General features: G+C 56.7%; 7 protein-coding genes and 1 non-coding gene across 8 annotated transcripts; 3 read left to right on the forward strand and 5 right to left on the reverse strand.

The window, feature by feature from the left end:
* Positions 1-201: 201 nt before the first annotated feature.
* On the reverse strand, positions 202-289 carry B0I36DRAFT_t206. Its single transcript has one exon. It is a non-coding gene; the product is annotated as a tRNA-Val (tRNA).
* Positions 290-941: 652 nt separating this feature from the next.
* B0I36DRAFT_436255 (general substrate transporter) lies at positions 942-3,264 on the forward strand. Its single transcript, XM_046162811.1, has 7 exons — positions 942-1,143; positions 1,218-1,323; positions 1,412-1,506; positions 1,569-1,835; positions 1,893-2,038; positions 2,102-2,330; positions 2,403-3,264. The coding sequence occupies exons 1-7, from the start codon at positions 1,081-1,083 to the stop codon at positions 3,081-3,083; spliced, it is 1,587 nt and encodes a 528-aa protein (XP_046005141.1). The 5' UTR covers positions 942-1,080; the 3' UTR covers positions 3,084-3,264.
* Positions 3,265-3,446: 182 nt separating this feature from the next.
* On the forward strand, positions 3,447-5,672 carry B0I36DRAFT_436256 (heterokaryon incompatibility protein-domain-containing protein; the record flags this gene model as incomplete). Its single annotated transcript, XM_046162812.1, has 1 exon — positions 3,447-5,672. The coding sequence occupies one exon, from the start codon at positions 3,447-3,449 to the stop codon at positions 5,670-5,672; it is 2,226 nt and encodes a 741-aa protein (XP_046005142.1).
* A 346-nt stretch (positions 5,673-6,018) lies between these two features.
* B0I36DRAFT_369165 (uncharacterized protein) lies at positions 6,019-7,484 on the reverse strand (the record flags this gene model as incomplete). Its single annotated transcript, XM_046159728.1, has 5 exons — positions 6,019-6,194; positions 6,390-6,758; positions 6,828-6,983; positions 7,081-7,346; positions 7,429-7,484. 5 exons carry the CDS (start codon positions 7,482-7,484, stop codon positions 6,019-6,021), a joined length of 1,023 nt encoding a protein of 340 aa, XP_046005143.1.
* A 563-nt stretch (positions 7,485-8,047) lies between these two features.
* On the reverse strand, positions 8,048-8,875 carry B0I36DRAFT_369166 (acyl-CoA N-acyltransferase; the record flags this gene model as incomplete). The annotated part of the gene is made up of 2 exons (XM_046159729.1): positions 8,048-8,304; positions 8,461-8,875. 2 exons carry the CDS (start codon positions 8,873-8,875, stop codon positions 8,048-8,050), a joined length of 672 nt encoding a protein of 223 aa, XP_046005144.1.
* A 1,166-nt stretch (positions 8,876-10,041) lies between these two features.
* B0I36DRAFT_204233 (general substrate transporter) lies at positions 10,042-11,807 on the forward strand (the record flags this gene model as incomplete). The annotated part of the gene is made up of 4 exons (XM_046148810.1): positions 10,042-10,114; positions 10,194-11,125; positions 11,200-11,339; positions 11,492-11,807. Coding segments are annotated over 4 exons (1,461 nt in total), but the record flags the coding sequence as incomplete, so codon positions are not given.
* Positions 11,808-12,281: 474 nt separating this feature from the next.
* Positions 12,282-14,273, reverse strand: B0I36DRAFT_369168 (uncharacterized protein; the record flags this gene model as incomplete). Its single annotated transcript, XM_046159730.1, has 1 exon — positions 12,282-14,273. The coding sequence occupies one exon, from the start codon at positions 14,271-14,273 to the stop codon at positions 12,282-12,284; it is 1,992 nt and encodes a 663-aa protein (XP_046005146.1).
* A 1,728-nt stretch (positions 14,274-16,001) lies between these two features.
* Positions 16,002-16,504, reverse strand: B0I36DRAFT_338351 (uncharacterized protein). Its single transcript, XM_046155744.1, has 2 exons — positions 16,184-16,504; positions 16,002-16,104 (listed from the first exon to the last, which is right to left on the reverse strand). Exons 1-2 carry the CDS (start codon positions 16,345-16,347, stop codon positions 16,014-16,016), a joined length of 255 nt encoding a protein of 84 aa, XP_046005147.1. The 5' UTR covers positions 16,348-16,504; the 3' UTR covers positions 16,002-16,013.
* Between the last annotated feature and the right edge of the window lie 1,140 nt (positions 16,505-17,644).

Consider the following 17,644-nt stretch of genomic DNA (forward strand, 5'->3'; position numbering starts at 1 on the left):
ATATCAGCGCGGCAACGGTCATGTGAATCCTGAGAGCAGTGGGCAGAGTCCCCGAATCTGTGTGTCAATCAGCATAGGTCATGTCAATTTTGAGCACTCACTGGGCGGGCGCGGAGTTTGGCCAGCAAAATCACCAAAAAATCGGTTTCGAGGAACATGGTTGGTGCTCCACATGGAGAGTCCAAAAATAGCAAAAACAAATGATCGATGGCGGGCTCGATCCGCCGACCTTCAGTGTTCGCATCGTGGGATGTTAGACTGACGTGATAACCAACTACACCAATCGACCGTGTTTGTTGAATGCATCGAGGCTTATGCACTCTTACATTCTCATCACACTGCGAGCCTTGTGTCTCATGCAACCTTCAGTGCTCCCAAACAATGTACCCCTTCATTACGAGTTTGACAACTGAATATATCGCACACCTGCCTTGCCTTGCAAAGGGCCAACGAAGCAGACGCTCCACTACTTGTTGATAGCAGCTCCGTGCAAACTGACAGCAATTTTCGTTGAGGAGCCTGCACTGATCCATCGTCGTGATGTTTGTTATTGTTGACCTCCTGGAGCTGTTCCGAGCCTCGGACCAGAGGGCGCTCAGAGGCCGCAATTATGGCGGGTCTGTCCCCGAGCAAAACGTCAGCCGCGGCCCCCGTCTCACTGTCATCCCCACGACATTTGCTTTCCACTTTCCCCAAGGGGTCCCCCAAAAGCCCCAAATTTTCTCCACAGTATTTCAGCTCGTTTTCTTGGAGCGCCCACCTTGGCCACAGCCATTGCAAATTTCGCACCGTTGCCGGGCATAACCGCAGTTCCGAGCCTCTCTACCGCCCGGGCTGGGTGCCTGACTCGTATGCTGCAATGCAAATAAAGAGCTGGGCGTCGCCCTGCGAATCTTGCCCCCTTTTGGACTCGTATCCGACCCTGCAGCATTTTGGCTCCGCAGAACCCCAAAAACGTGGTTGGGCCTCTCGACACAAGAATTTGGAGATCAGAAAACCCCTTTCTTGTGCGTCGTGTGTTGAACAGCCACCTCACCTCGCAACAGTCGTCACAACGCAACGCGACCACATTGTTCTACCATGGGGCTGTTCAAGCGCAACAAGACAGAGGCCGAGACGGCCGTGGGCCCTGCTCTCGCAGCTGTACGTGTCTCTCTGTACTATCAGGGTTCATGATGTTCTTGTATCAGCCCCCTAATTGTTGCCGTTCTTTGCAGGTCCTGCCCGATGATCCTCGACCATTCTACAAAGTGAGGCACTTGCTTCTGCTGAACTTGATGCTGCTCGTCGTCTCGCTCTCATCCGCCACAATTGGCTTCGACGGTATGTCCTGCCCTTTCGGTCTTGCGGTTTAAGCACGAAGCGAAACCCACAACTCAAACAACCATGCTGATGGGATGACTACATATAGGAGCTATGATGAACGGATTACAGACGGTCGCCCAATGGAGAGACTATTTTGGCCGCCCTTCTCCTTCGATCCTTGGTGTCATGAATGCCATCTACGTGAGCACTTTAACCCCGAGCATCCCAAATCACATGTGCAACATTTCTGACGTGCTTTACAGCCCATCGGAAAACTCATGGCCGTGTTCCCCGCCTCTTGGATGGCCGACAAGTACGGACGCCGCGCGCCCATGATTGCTGGCTTTGTCATGCTGATCATCGGCGCCGGCCTACAAGGCGGCAGCGTGCACATCGCCATGTTCATCATCTCCCGTTGGTTCCTGGGGTTTGCCACGGCGTTCCTGGCTCAGCCGGCGCCCATCTTGGTCACTGAGCTTGCCTTCCCCACGCATCGTGGCAAGATCACCGCTTGCTACCAGACCTTTTTCGTGAGTGGCACGCATCCTTGCTCGCATGAGCCCGGCCACTGACCTTTACCCACACAGTTCTTTGGTGCTATTCTTGCTGCCTGGTCTACTTACGGCACCCTGCGGATCCCCAGCACCTGGTCGTGGAGAATCCCTTCGCTCCTTCAGGGCGCGATCCCTGCCTTCCAGTTCGCTCTGTTCTGGTTTGTCCCAGAGTCTCCCAGGTACGCCGCAATTCTTTTCGCTCGCAGTCTTCCCGCATTATGTGCTAATACGGTTGCCGACAGATGGCTCGTCGCTAACGGCCGCACCGAGGACGCCCGGGCCATCTTGGCCAAGTGGCACGCCGGCGGTGACGAGGGCTCGCCCCTTGTCGCCTACGAGGTCGCCCAGATCGAGGAGACCGTCAAGATTGAGACCGAGGTCCTGTCCGAGACTTCCTACATGGACCTGCTCCGTACCCCTGCCAACCGGCGTCGCGCTTTTATCGCAGTCATCGTCGGCTTCTTTGCTCAGGTAAGCCATAGACCATCCAGAGACTCCAGGCAATGAAGCGGCATCACTAACCACCAAACTCCCTACCAACAGTGGAACGGCGCCGGCGTCATCAGCTACTACCTCGCGCTGGTGCTCAACACGATCGGCATCACCGAGAGCCGCGACCAGGCGCTGATCAACGGCCTGCTGCAGGTCTTCAACCTGCTGGCGGCCATCTTCGCGGGCGCCATGATGGTGGACCGCCTGGGCCGGCGCACGCTGTTCCTCGTCTCGACGGCGGGCATGTTCTTCTCGTACGTCATCTGGACGGCGCTCACGGGCGTCTTCACGACCACGCTCAACCAGAACATGGGCAACGCCGTCGTGGCCTTCATCTTCATCTACTACTTCTTCTACGACATTGCCTGGTCCCCGCTCCTGCTGGCCTACCCCGTCGAGATCTTCCAGTACACGCTGCGCGCGAGGGGCGTGTCGGTCACCTACGCGGCCACTTTCATCGGCCTCATCATCGGCCAGTTCTCGAACCCGCTCGCCATGGCCGGGCTCGGGTGGAAGTACTACATTGTCTTTTGCTGCATCCTCGCGTGCCTGTTTGTGCTCATCTGGTTCACGTTTCCCGAGACCAAGGGCCGTAGCCTCGAGGAGATTGCAGAGATCTTTGAGGGACCTTCTGCCGGCAAGAAGGCCGCTGATGACGAGGAGGCTGCGGCCAAGGCCAAGGCGAGGGATATCGAGGAGGTTGAAGATGCGCCTGGTGCTCAGAAGGCTTAGGTTAATGGGTTCTGCCGCTGGCGTCGTCGCAATTGAATAGGGTGCAGGTATTTATATACCACTAAACGAAAAAAGTCACGCGGGAACATTACAATTTGCGGTAGCAGCGAGCGTTGTAGATACGTTGGAACTTGTGTTGAAATAGGCAGACAACCAAATACTGGCAGATCCAATATCTCACCATTTGACAACGTGAGTCTTCTGATTCGCCGGGAGATTCGCGCGTTTAAGATCCTGAATGGTGGGGCTCTGGAGCAGAGAGGGGCCATGCTGACAGTTTCATCGTCTCTTCAGCCTCATTCCTCTGTCTTTCTACTTGCCCAAAACTCTTATACCACAACTCGAACAGTGGAAAGAAACCCTATGTCGCTACCCCAGTATCAGTATCGGCCGCTGCTCCCGCGTCAAATACGGGTCCTTTCACTCTCGCCTGGGGCACGCGATGGAGCCCTGACTGGTGAGCTGGAGGTGGTCAACCTTGACGACGTCAATGGTGCCGGCAATCAGGATACAGCTAGTCAAACACACGCCTTTGAAGCGCTCTCTTACGTCTGGGGAATCGACATCAAGAGCCATGTCCTCGAAGTCTCCGGTACAAGCATAGCCATCACCGCATCGTTGAACAGCGCCCTTACCCGGATCAGATATTCAGATCGCCCGCGTATCGTCTGGGCGGACGCTGTATGCATCAACCAGGGTGACATCTCGGAGAAGGAAGAACAAATCCCTCTGATGGGACAGATATTCAGCAGCGCCACGCGAGTCATTGCAGATCTCGGGGAAGCATCTGCCGACAGCGATGCCGCGCTGGACCTCATCGACAGGTGCTGGCGAGCAGACATTTGTTCGGGCTTGGATGCGACCGCCTACGGGCGAAGCCTTTCGCGTCTCGAGATCACAAAGTTTCTGTTCTTGGCGCCAGACGCCATAGATGATGCTTGGGCCGACCTCGAGCAGCCGCCCCCGGAGGCCGAAGAGTGGAATATGGTAGGAGAGTTCCTGCAACGACCTTGGTTTTCCCGTTTATGGATTGTTCAAGAGTTCGTGCTCGCTCGTGACGTCGTCTTCATTTGCGGCACGCGTCAAATTGACTGGAGACATTTCCTTGCCTTTTCAGTCGATTCCAACAACGAATCGACGTGGGTGGTGACATGGGCCTTGGCTGGCAGGAATACTGAGTACATGAGGGATATGGAGGCGGTCAACCGCATGTGCCACCATCGAGCGCTTCGCCTGCTCCAGGCCACTTCTGACGGGCGTGAGCTCCTCGCCAGCCTGGACCTACCACGGTACAAGCAGTGGCGCAGCCCCTCTTGGGTCGACCTGCTCGCCGGCTACGGGGATTTCAAGTGCACAATCGCGAGAGATCGGTACTTTGCGCTGCTAGGCGTGGCGGCAGATGACCACATGGCGGAGCACCCACAGCTGAAGGCCGACTACACCACGCCGGACACGGAGTGGGCGCGGGCCATGGGAAAGTTCATCTTGCAGCTCCCGGACGGGCCCAAAGCCTTCATGCGTAGTGGGCTTGCGACCATGCAGGACAACTTTGAGCTGCCCAGCTGGATGCAGACCTTTGACCCTGCAAGCTCCCGTCCAGTACTGGAACTCTGCGAACTGGTCGAGGTGAGCAGCGCAGCTTGGGATGGCAGCTCCTTCTGGGTCAAATCAGTCCCGGCCAGCCCGGGAGATATCGTGGTCCGAGGCTACAAGATCGATAAGATCCTTCATCGACCTCCACCGAGCGACTTGAGGGAGGCCAATCATCATGAAACGGTTGTTGATGCTGCGTGGGCGTACATGTTCCGCCACGCCGATCGCGCATTGGGCTTCTTCCTCAAGTATCTTGATGACACGAGCCAGCAAGGATTCGTGTCCGCTTTGGCCTGGAGCTCTTTGGAGGCTATGGTCAGAGCCCTTGTCACCAATCAAGATCCGTCCATGGCCACGTTTACCCTGCCAGCTGATGTCAGAACTTTAGTCCTTGGCTGCCTTTTTATGCTAGTCGGGATGGATCTGCCGTCCCAGGTTGCGCAAAGAGTTAAGCCATGGCTCCTCGAGACGCTCGAGACCGAATATGGCTATTTGGCGGCAGACATTCGCGACAGGTTGGTGATTGGATTTGACCGCGGAAACGAGGCCGTTCCCGATGAGGAGCGCGATTCTTCGAGCGGCACAAGTGCAGAGCCTGCCAGCAACTATGATGGGCCCACTACCTATTCCGGCGGACTGGCTGCGGACGAGGATTCTGCATCAAAACAAAGCACCAGCACCAGCAGCAGGCTTCTATTTGAAGTCCTGCAGGCGAAAGCCCTTCAAAGTGCCGGTAGTCACATCGGTCTTGCCGCCTATTTGGCTCTGGATCCTGCCGTTACCACGCAGGGCATCTTCTGCACGGTACCACGCTGCGCCGAAGTCGATGACGAGGTCTGGATCATCTCGGGCTGTAGACTACCCGTCCTCTTGCGCCGTAGCCGGGAACGGGATGGTGTATATAGGCTCGTCGGTACTTGTTATGCCGACGGGATCATGAATGGCGAGGCCACGATGAGGGACGATTTTGCTTGGCAAGACGTGCTACTCTATTAAGAAGATTCAAGGACAGACCGTGAGTGGCACGGAAGTCTCCTGTATAGTACCGAGACTTGTGAAGATGTGTACCTGTACACTGATTCTCCTTTCCACATTATCCGTTTCCACCATGCTCGAGCCTTCCGCTCTCCGGCCCACACTCCTCCCCTCTTTCCCGAGTCATTATGGGAATTGGATAACAAATTTTTAAAAAGAATTCGCAATTCCTCACGGATTTCACAATCTGGACACGTTATTCATGACAATGAGCGCCAGCCCCAAAAGACCATGCGGCGGACTCTGCGTCTTGCCTATACCATCACCGGGCCCCAAACGAACTTGGCCGGCGATATGCCCTTTATTATCAGAATATGGCTAGCGCATTCGGCGGGCTCGCCACCCCACCAGGCAGATTCAGCGGCGAGCTCGTCAGGAAGAACGTCCAGCGTTGCTGCCGCTCACATTCCGCAGCGAGGGCCTCGAGATCCCACATCTCCCCGATCGGCATGCCCCATCCTGGGAGCAAGAAGTCGTGAAGTCCTGGGGGCATCGAGAAATGAGCGGTTAGCGGTTTCCACTCGTTCTGCTCTCTGCGGCCAGAAGACAGGATGCAAATGACATGCGCGTGCGACACGACTTCCGCACCACCCCGAATGACATGGGGAAAGCATACGCACGAACAAACAAACAAGAAGCTTCTGGCAGTCCTCAAAAAAGGAGAGGAGTACTACTTACGCCAGTTATCATCCATTGGAACCACTTCAAACCCATTGTTGTCGCTCGCCACCGCCGCGAAATGGTGATCCCACAACCACTCGAGGGTCTCCTCGCAGCCCTTGACGCCCGCCCAGGCATAGGCGTTGGCCACGTACTTGGCCCGATCCTCGTCGCCGTGCTCATCATACCACTTGGTCCAACCCATCCGGAGGAGCAGGATGTCTCCCGGGCGAAAAGAGATTCCCGCATGGGCAGCCATGGCGTCGAGATCAGCGACGGTGATGGCGTGGTCAGACATGGGGCTGTAGGAGATGTTGTTGCGGGCTGCGTGGGCGACGTAGTCGAGAAGGACGCCGCGGCCGAGTATGCCGCCCTTTTTGGTCCAGTCTGTGTTTGGTAGTTAGATATCATGGGGTCATGCGCGAAGTGCTGCAAGTCTTCTGCGAGAAACCTTACTTTCGATGCCGAGTTGTGGGCCTTTGGTCACCTGGTCGTGGTGCCAGCCGTTGTAGTAGTTGCCTGTATGTGAATTGCCCCAGTGGCCTCCAAGGCACTTCGTTAGCTGGTCGTCACGTGGCGCAAAGAGTCCGGGAACCCACGTAAACCATCCCACTGGCTTCCTGTAGCGCACGGGTCAGAAGATCGACCAGCTTTTATGCAAACATCATATTCTTGCCCTGCGCAGAGACCTAAGCCCGGTTCAACTGACCTGTCTGTGTGTTGATACTGATCTCGTCATCCCACGAGTAAAAAGGAAACGCCTCCTTCTCACGCCAGTTGACCAGCTCGTGCCTGAGCACGGACCGGCCAAACGCTTCCTGCGAGACCTTGTCGAGTCCCCAGTTGAGCGCGACACTCCTGCCCGTGCGAATCTCGTCCTTGGCGGCCAGCGTGGTCTCGGGTGTCAGCAGGTTCAAGGTACCGAGCTCGTCCTTGATGCCCTCCTTGTCAAAGAGGCCCCATGCGAAGCCGTGCCTTTGTGCGTGGAGAGCGAGCGGTTACAAGTGGTTAGTGTAGTGTAGAGAGGTGCCTATGAGCTGGCCCGGCAGTGACTTACCTCTCGCCTTTTACTGGTGGCATGTCCTTCCATTTTGGGAGCGCTGAGGCATGCATTGTTTTCGTGGTCTTTTCCTCTCTTCGCTCAATCAGCACTGGTGACGAAATGCGTCTTGGATTTGCGGTGGTCGAAAGTCACTGTGTGCAAGTAAGTTGCACTGCTGGAGGCTGCTGGTCACAAGATGGACCAGCTGTGCACGACCTCATCGCTCGCCAGTCACGGAGAGCCACATCCAATCGCGTACCTAACTGCGGGATCCATTTTCACTGTCCAGGCTACGCGTGGTGAGCTGAGGATAAGGGTTCCCGAAGACCTGGTCGATCAAAGTGCGGGGCCCCGCATGGAGAGCTGTGGGAGGAGCAACTAGCGGGATGGGGATGCATTCCAACTTTTGCTCAGCGCGGGCGTCGAGCTCTCATTTAGCTTCATTCAACGGGGGCTACTGTGCTCCAGTGTCGCTGAAAGCTAGTAGCCTCTCTACGTCTAGCCCAATCGTGCCGAGCGGAAAAAGCTCCGCACGGTTGATGCCAACTCCATCCATGTTACCCAAGGATGATATGGCAAGCTTTCAGGCCGAGGCGACGGGCGACTCTGTCCTTGGAGCTACTACATACACTGCTCATTGGGCCCCCGCGCCGTCCTTCGATTTGGGTTCTCGCACCATGCAAGCGTCGACGTAGTCCTCTCCGTTAATCACAGTCGTGAAGCTGCTCTTGGCTTCAAACCCAAAGCGCTCATAGGTCGACTTCCCAGACGGTGACGCCTCGAGGTACGCGGGCTGACCAGCCTCGTCCGCCTGCCTGCAGAGTTCCCCCATGAGGAGTGATCCGGCCCCGCGGCGTTGATGTTGCGGCAACGTGGCGAGGACGCCAAGATCTGTTGATACGCGCTTTTAGTATTCCCAGGCTAAACTAGGTATCGCTTTGGGCTGGTTTCCACGACCAATATGCGTATGTAAGGGGAAAAGGGACCTTGCGGGAGAGTGGGAGGGGAAGGGGGGGTTGACAGTGCGAAGGGCTGCACGCGACGTACACCAGTGCTCCCTGTCACCAACAAGATCGTCCCTGATCCTCGTGGCCTTGAGGACGACCTCCTCAAACAGTGCCGGATCGCCCGCGGCAGGCCACTCGGGCCCACGTGTGTCCTGAACCTGTGCCGTCTTCAGCTGCGGCGACTGCCATGTGGCAAACGCAATGATCTCCGGCCGCTGCAGCAGGTCTGTGCTCTGGGTGCCGCCACCATCGTTGTCGTCGCCGTACTCGACGACCTTGTATACGTGACAGTGCTGTTTGTCGAAGCTGGCCTCGAGTTGCGCGCCGTACCATTCGCGCACGGAGGGGACATTGGGCTTGAGACGCAGGACGAGCGGGCTCTTGAAGGTGGAGAAGTAGACAGCGGCGAGCTCGGGAACATCCGAGCGATTTGCTCTTTCGAGGCGAAGCGGCATTGCTGGGTTGCTGTCCTGATATTGTTGCACGTGGGCGTGATTAGTCCTGGGGCTAGATCCGCTAAAATACCGGACCGTTGTATCCTGGTCTGGCGCGTGGCGATTGCAGAGGGTGGGATCAGGAAAAGTCTATCAGGCATTCTTTGGCCTGAGAGAGAACGAGCTCAGTGGGCGGCGGCGTTCTGCTGGTCAGTGCTCATGCATGTGAAAACCCTGGACGATTTGTCATACGGTGAAGGTGAGCGGGCGGGCTTCGGCGGGTGTCTAAGCGACATTGCTAGTGCCAATGATCCCAGTCTGGGGTGACATGGCTCCGTCAGCGGGACGTTCCGGCGTGGCACTCCGGGCCATGGGCCCCTGGAACCCGTTATGGGGCACGTTGGTATTCAACTCAACGGTTGCCACACCTCGCATTTGCAAGGGAAGACTAATGAGACCGAGAGATGGCCAGAGCCTTACAAGTTTGGGTAACCTTGTAGACCCGAACCTCAAGAAAGATTTCGAGGCGACGTGGATGATTAGCTCTGCCGCCCGTTGCCATCCCAAATAGAGTTTGGTAATGCGGCTTTGTACTGCAGGCAGACGGACGCAAATGCAACAGAAGTTCCCCGCAACCATGTTGTTTGCCACACCAGTGACCCCTATTTTTTAGCGATACCTGGGCGTGATAGGTACTTGTGTGTTATCTACGCAGGAAATGGCAACAAGCAATCCGGCTAGGTTGCTGGGAAAGCTTGTCGCGCGTGTCCGCGTAATGGCTCCGGGATGCAGGGCAGGGATATGGTTCCAGGGTTTCGGAAAATCTTTGTCTGTTTACGGCAGATGCCAGACCAACCACAGCGTCTACTTGGGCACACTGTTCCTAAAACGATGACGAACTCGTCGGCCCCGCTGATCCCGGGCATGGGGGGCAGGCAATAAACTGTGCTAGTGGTTGGAGTAACGCAACAGAGTGTGTTTCGCACCCATGGGTAATGTTATCCTCACCCCTTTTGCTTTTTTCTTTTTCGTGGTGGTTGCTGATTCTTCATCGTTTGCAGGACGTGCCGCAGTTTATAATGTGATCGGCTCTCCCGTTCGAGATGCTCCGACCACTGCTTGTTTCTCTCATCTGAACGGCTCTTGACACGTGACTGCAGCAACCTGCAGCTGCTGAGTATCCCAAGATGACGCGAACCACTCCGTACAACCTGCTGGTTGGGATGACAGTTGCCCTGGGCAGCTTCACCTATGGCTTTGGTAAGTGACTCACACAGTGACGACACCGAGCATGACCACAGCCTCGACGCATGGCAACTGACTTGTGCCTCTTGTCCAGGTTTTGCTTCCTTTGCGACGAGTCTGGGCCAGCCAGGCTTCTACGCCTTCTTCAACCTCTCGCTCGTCGGCCCGGACGCCGCCTTCACCAACAACATCCTCGGCGCCGTGAATGCGCTCTTCTTCTTTGGCGCCACCGTCGGCGCGCTGGCCGGCGGCCCGGCTGCCGACAAGTTTGGCCGGCGCCTGACCCTCATCGGCGCCTGCGTCCTGGCCATCATCGGCGGTGCCCTCACGGCCGGCAGCGTGCACATTGCGATGCTCATCGTGGTCCGCGTCCTCCAGGGCATCGGCCTGGGCTGTCTGGCGACCATCACGCCCATCTACCTCGCCGAGGCATCGACTGCCCGCAAGCGCGGCATGCTGACGGGCCTGCACGGCTTTTTCCTAGTCTCTGGGTACTGCATCTCCGCATGGGTCGGGTACGGCTGCTCCTTCGCGACAGACCTGACCTTTGGCTGGCGCGGACCCCTCGCGTTCACCACGGTGCCCGCGATCGTGCTGCTCCTGGGATGCATCTTCGTCCCCGAGTCCCCCCGCTGGCTGCTCACCCAGGGCCGCGACGACGAGGCCTGGCGCATCCTCGAGCGCCTGCACGCGGGCGAGGGCGGCACCGACGCGGCCAAGACGTCGGTCCGCGAGGAGTTCTACCAGATGCGCAAGCAGATCGAGTATGAAAAGTCCAACCCCAGCGGCTACTGGGCCATCCTGTCCAACAAGTCGTACGCCAAGCGCGCCGCGCTGTCGTGCTACGTCCAGTACGCGGCCAACTCGACCGGCGCGCTCGTCATCACCAACTACAGCGTCATCATCTACAACAACCTCGGGTACACGGGCCACATGCCGCTGCTGCTGTATGCCTTTTACACAATGGTCGGCGCGATTGGCAACCTGGGATCGCTTTTGACGATGGACTTTGTCGGACGTCGGCCGGTGAGTTTCACTTTTTTATTCCGGAGTGATATCGTGGTTTGGGAACAGCGAACTGACTTACATATGATCTGAAGTCTCTCCTGATTGGTTTTACTGGCTGCCTGATCGCCCTGATTCTCGAGACGGCCATGGTCGCAGAGTACGTCACCGGCGAGGCGTCGTTGTCCGCGGCAGCTGCAGCCGGACAGAAAGTCGCCATCTTTGCCATCTTCCTGTAAGTCCTCTCACCAAATTGTCGCCCCCTTGCCAATTCCGAGCACCTTTCCCAAGTCATGCTCCACGCCTTGTCCTTTATAGCCAGCCCTCGAAGAATGGAGCTTAACCCTGTCATGACCGATCACTGACCGTGCACACGATAAAAAACAGCTTCGTCTTCGCCTACGGCTTCTTCCTCGACGCCGCCTCCTTTGTCTACTCGAGCGAGATCTACCCGACCAACATCCGCGCCCGGGGCGTCGCCCTCGCCACGGCCACCTACTTCATCATGTGCATCACCTACGTCACGCCCGGTGCCACGGCCATCGCCAACATCGGCTGGCGGTACTACCTCGTCTTCATCTGCCTGACCGTGGTCACCGTGGTCGTCATCTTCTTCTTCTACCCAGAGACCAAGGGCAAGAGCCTGGAGGAGCTGGCCGACATCTTTGGCGACCCGGTCGTGGTGAGGCTGACTGACGCGACGGCCGAGGAGCGCAAGGAGATTGATGCGCGGATCGAGCAGGAGCAGGTCCAGGACGAGAAGTGAGATGTTTGGCTGGGGATTGTCAATTAATGGAAGTATTTGAGAGGTATGAGTGGCTGCCGATAGGGAGGCCAGCATTATGTGTGTATGTGGGTTGTGGGAGGTGGGCAGGGATTGCAAGTCACAGAATGGGAAACCGGGCTGCTGCGAAAAGTTGAAGATCAAGAACGAGATCGCCTACAGTAGGGAGAACTACAAATACAGACAGCTGAGATAGACAGCCCAACACGAATGAGCGTTCAATAATGACTCCTTTCCGCACGTGTCCGCAATGTTCTCACAGAGAGCCGGCTGTTCTTGGCCGTGGCACCGAGACTAGCATATCCCAGAACCCGTTGCAGGACTTGTCCCGCGTTCTTCGATGGTTTCATTCATTATAAAAGGACACGATGGTGGGCTAGCACCAGGTATTGTTCACCGTTGCCAATTTTCAAGCGGTATTGACTTGCGTCGTGGTGAAACCGACAGGCGAGCCATGGCCCCAACGAGAGCCTCTGTTTCTTCAGAGCACGCCTGCGATGCAACATCCTCGTCCTCTGTTGAAGTCGAGGTGGAAGCAACACTGCTGCAATCATCACTCTCACTGTCTGTTGCCGTGTTGTATGCGTATGCAGGGACTTTGTCGCCCTCACTACTGTAGATGGTTGACTTGTCATCGTATACTGATGGCGAGGGTCGAGCGTGTTCGACGACAATAATAGGGGTGAGCGTGAGCGTTCCAAGACCTTGGAGTGCTGTACTTCGGCGCTCTTTATCTTCGTCATCACCATATCTGTCGCCGTTAGACGGGGATGTGCTCATGCCGTCACCAAACTCTTCACACTGTGTCGCACGAGATACCATGTTGTCAAGGACCTCGGTTTGGACGGATTGGTGGACATATGTCGAAACATTGCCGTCATCACTCCCTTGATCGGCGGTAAGTTGGGTCGCAGCCTCAGCCAAGCAGTCAATTTCGCCTTGCAACAATCCGTGGTGTGTTTCTGTGGTTGGAGATGACTCGTCAGGAATCTTTTCCCGGCTCGCGACTGTGTCATGCTCTTCGGTAGGACTCTCTGGTCTCATATCAACTTGCTCATGGGCCATGTTGAGCTCGTATTGCGCCAAGTCAGCCCCTATGTCGCCAGCATTTGAGCCTTCACTCTTCCCATCGCGCTCTGGTGTAACGTGCTCCTCAGAAGCATCACTGCTCACCGTTTCGAAGTTGCTGTTTGGTCGCGACGCCACTTGTGGATATTGTGCCTCACTTTGTCGACAAAGCGTATTGATGTCACCTTCATCGTCGTTCGCAGCCACTTGAGTGTATGGTTGGCGGGTGATACCCTCTCTGCACGGAGACTCGGCCCGATCGACTGTGATGGTGTAGTGTTTGGGCGGAATCAGACCCTCGCCGTCCTCCACAGTCTCTGTGGCAATATGCTCGTCCTTGGGATCACTGCCGTGACTTCCTGCACCGCGTGAGCATCCTTCTGATTCCTCATTGTCCTTGGCGCATCGATCGCAGGTGTACTCGACCACGCATTTCGCTCGATAGTGGATCAGGAGCACGCCACTACGGCTTGGGAGCTGGTTCGCGCAGTTGACACAGACGAGGGCATGCGGCTCTGGCGCGGGCTTGACGGTGGTCTGTGTGGCCAGATCGCTGTATACTACATCCGGCGGCTCGGCAGGCTCAGGTTCAGGCTCAGGCTCAGGGTCGGGTGGACGGGTCGCGGCGGCTGGGATGGCGGGCTCGGCTACAGGTTGCGCTGGTCCCTGGGGTTCCGGCACTTGGACTCTGGCGGCTTCTGACATCGTTGCAACTGGCATTGGCCTGTGACTATCCCCATTGTGTATGGTGAGAGCCTCCTGGGTGGCGAAAGACGTGTTGCAGGGACCACACCTGAAGCTGGGCTGGGTCGTCGCCTGTGAACGGGCTTGGGACGCCGGACTGGCCGCGGGTCCTGGCCAGGGAGCCCGGTGGCCTGCTGAGGTGATGTGGCTCCTCAGGTCGTTGCCTGTCGCAAACGTCCCGCCGCAGACGCGGCACGAGATTGGGGCGTTTGCGATGCCGTGCACGTCGCGTTTGTGACTGGCACAGCCGCGTGGTGTGCCGAAAGAGCGGCCACACTGATTGCAGGGATATGAATATGACGACACAGTCATGTGGCTGTCGTATTGATAGTTATGGTTGGAGTCATAGTCCGAGTCATCCTCGCTCTCATCTTCGTCTTCGTCTTCGGAGTGATCATAGTTATCGTAGGCGTTGTGGTTCTTGTCCCTGGCGTGCTGGTACAGGTCGTGCTCGGCATAGAACCAACGGCCGCACTCGGCACACTCATGGCCCCAGTGACCCAGTGCGTCCATGTGCTGATGGAGGCTTCGCTCTGTCCAGAAGGCCCGGTCGCAAGAATAGCATTCGTGCATGATGTCGGGTGGCCGAGGCGAATGGTTGTGAGGTGGTGGTGAGGGTGGCCGAGGTCCTCAGGTTCCGAGGACGTGCTTCTTTGGCGGGCGACTTGGGCGGTGCGGATGGAACAACTGGAGGCAGTTCCCATCGAGGAGTCCCAGGGTATCGTTGCCTCGAATGTTGCCGAGCTGCTTCGACGGGATGGTGGACGTGGTGTTGTTTGTTGCTGGGAGGCGAGGAGGCGCCGCTCCTTCCTGAGGGTGTTGCTGGCGGACGTGGAATCACATCTTGGACGCGCCTGCCCTTTGCGGTTGCCAGCGCCTATGCGCGCGACACATTGAACCCTGGACGAACGGTCCTGGACCGTGTCTCGCGAGACGCCGGATCGATACTGCGACCCTGCCGCGTGCCGCGAGGTCTGAACTCGAACCACCCCGACCAGGATCGCGCAGCCTATCCGGTCGCACCTCGATCAATTCACCATAGAAGAGAGTCTCACACCACCACCCAGACATCGCCGGCGGGTGCCACCTGTCATTCAATTTGCACCACCGCCCGTGATTGCTCCCTTCGCAGAGGCTGGGCCCTCGAAACCCAACACACACTCTCCCGTGACACCTGCCATGCAATAGATTAATCGAACACCCCAGGAGAGTGGGTGACCAGAACTGCTGCCGAAGGCCCTGACGCTGACATCCGCGGCTGCATGAGGTCCACCGCGCTCAACCTGTCATCCCTTTACCGCCCTCACGGACTCCCGTGCGAGGGCTGTCCCAAAACCATCCGGGGAACGCGCTGCAATGATGGGCGCCGTAAGCCGGGTCGGCCCAGCGAGCGCAAGGAGCGCAGTCGCTTCCGCTCCTGTCCCGCCATCCTTCGTCTCAAGCGAGAGCAAATCGTGACGCTGCGCTTCCTGACACTCCATCGTCCCCTTCGGCCGAATTTGCTCGGCACAGGAACAGCACGAGGCCGTAAGCCGCCCTGTCAGCTTGCGGTGTTGCAGCGCGGCAGCCCTCGCCACCACCATGTACGGTACTTTGACACAACGGGCGAGTGTTGGCTGGCGAGTCGTCGGCCAGAAAGAGGTTGTTGCGCTGCCGTTCTGCTGCACTTCATGCGACACGATGCACGGTCTCCCTGCATCGAGGGTATCCTCTGCACAGGGCTAAACAGCGTGGGCCGCTGAGTGCGTTTGGCCCCCCAAAGAGGATTATGACTCCTTAGGGAGGCGAGAGTGCGTCTGAACCGAGTACTGTATAAGTATGACTGGCATTGATTGGGAGTGTGGCCACTGTATAGGCTATCACTTGACACAGTCCCTGAATCTAAGGATGTGACTTGAACATATCTGAGAGTTTGTATTTAAGAAAACCTTCTTTACCCCCCTATTTAAGTAAAGTCACTGACACGATTGGAGCTAGCAGATGGCTTAAGAAGCTACTATCAGCATAGATTATATTGATCAAGGAGTACTCTAATTTTCTCTATTCTAAGTGATAAGGTGGGCTATCTTATATAGTGAGTGTCAGTGAGTCATGGCAGATGCCTGTTAGACTTCCCATGTGCTGTTGCCTTCTAAGACCTACAACCTTCAGGCTCCAGCTCCAGGCACCTAGTTGTTTCTGTTTGATATAAGGCGAGGCAGTGGCAAGGCTCGATCAAGCGACGACACCGGCTCTCTTGCAAGCTCTCCTTGCGTCAACCAGAAATATGCAGTGGGACCACACCTCCTGTCTAGCCTTGCACTCTCTCACAGTCTAAGTGCCTGGACACTTCGCATTCGACGAGACAGCATACCCGTCCAGCGAGAGCCCGCTGTCGCCGTACGTGCTCGCGATGCCGCCGTAGCTACAAACACGGGTGAACACCCATCAGCAAGCCGAACTCCATAGAACCCCGACGCAGGCGCAAGTCGCGGTACACTTACAAAACCCCGGCGGACGAGCCCCGCGCCCAGCACGTGTCCGTGATGTACTGCACGTTGGTGGCTATCTGGTAGTGGCTGATGTGCGTGTTCTGCGTGCCGTACCAGTTGAAGATGCAGTACTTTGCGTCACCCCACGTCCACGACTTGTATGAGATGGCCCCCATGAATTCGTTCACGGCGACGCCGTTGTTGTAGAACCACCCCTGCAGGCCCCGGATGTCTGAGACTTGGAAGTACGGTCGCCCGTGCTGGGAGCCAAAGCACGCGTCGGGGGAGCGCTTGTGTAGGGTTACGGCTTCGCGGTATGCGGTGATGTTGGTGATCGGGAGCGTCTCAACTTTGAAGTTGGCTGGCAGGGCGATGGTGTTGGGGGCGGCTGGTACGTCGGCTGCGCTGGAGGGGACGGGGTTCGCGAACGTGAGGGTCGCGAAGGCTAGGAGGAGCCCGGGAAGGATAGTGACTTGCATGTTGATGGGATAGATGACGGAGTAGAGGCAGAAGGCGAAGAGGGTGTACCGACGTACATTGGAGGAATGATGGCCTTCCATGGTGCTCAGACAGCGGCGGCCTCTGGTCTTTTGTACACGACGGTGGGGCCGGGGCCCTTAAAAAATTGCAAGGGAATCTCTTCACGAATATCACTCAGATATGGCAGGCGTATGCTGACAAGAGAACCCAGAGAGCCGCTTAACCGCCCGGATAACCGTATTGGGAGGTCACATCGCTTCCAGTTCGGCTCCTCCCGAGTTCTAAACTCCTTTCATTGTTCTATTTGGTGGGCTCACTAAGTTGCTAGAACACTTTTGTCGACTGAAGTTAGACGCTCTGACATGATCCCCACCGCTCGTTCACGATAGCCACTCGCAGGTTGCCATGCTGACATGATCGAAATGAATGACTAACGTATTCCCCACTGCTCGTTCACGATAGCCACTCGCAGGTTGCCATGCTGACATGATTGAAATGAATGACTAAAAATATCGACTGAACCTGATTGAACTGTAAATTTGGATCTGGACCTAAAGGTCAATAGTCTCAACCTCGTTCGAAGAGCCAATTAAAGAGCTGACGGGGTTTCTGCGTCATAGTGAGGCTTGCTCGCATCGGGTTAGTATATCTCTGCACGTTTGGACGTCAAAGAAAAGCCCGTAGACGGGCGGACTTTAGTGGGACCCGGTGGCAAGCTCAGTTGGCGGCGGATTTTAGTGGGAACCGCATGACTGGGAGGCGAGGTGCTTGCCATGGAAGCAAACCGGTTCGATTGTCAGCCCTGAAGTGTGAGGTAGGTATCGCTAGCACTCGCGTGTTCAGATCTGTCAACTATTGTGAGATCAGCTTGAATGAGAAACAATCCAGCGTCAAATAGACAGGCACGCATTTCACAAGCAGGACAAGTCAAGAGAGGTGACGCAAGGGAGGCCATATGCGGCGTATTTAACTCCTTCAACCATGATACTACAT

Source organism: Microdochium trichocladiopsis (genome assembly GCF_020744255.1).
Source record: "Microdochium trichocladiopsis strain MPI-CAGE-CH-0230 chromosome Unknown B0I36scaffold_13, whole genome shotgun sequence".
Classification (NCBI taxonomy): domain Eukaryota; kingdom Fungi; phylum Ascomycota; class Sordariomycetes; order Xylariales; family Microdochiaceae; genus Microdochium; species Microdochium trichocladiopsis.

Coding starts and splice junctions, on each gene's coding strand:
- B0I36DRAFT_436255 (XM_046162811.1), top strand. CDS start 1,081: ATGGGGCTGTTCAAGCGCAACAAGACAGAGGCCGAGACGGCCGTGGGC. Junction 1,836..1,892: donor CTTGCTACCAGACCTTTTTC/GTGAGTGGCACG, acceptor TTACCCACACAG/TTCTTTGGTGCTATTCTTGC. Junction 2,039..2,101: donor TTTGTCCCAGAGTCTCCCAG/GTACGCCGCAAT, acceptor GGTTGCCGACAG/ATGGCTCGTCGCTAACGGCC.
- B0I36DRAFT_338351 (XM_046155744.1), bottom strand. CDS start 16,347: ATGGGGGCCATCTCATACAAGTCGTGGACGTGGGGTGACGCAAAGTAC. Junction 16,105..16,183: donor GGCTCGTCCGCCGGGGTTTT/GTAAGTGTACCG, acceptor CCGTGTTTGTAG/CTACGGCGGCATCGCGAGCA.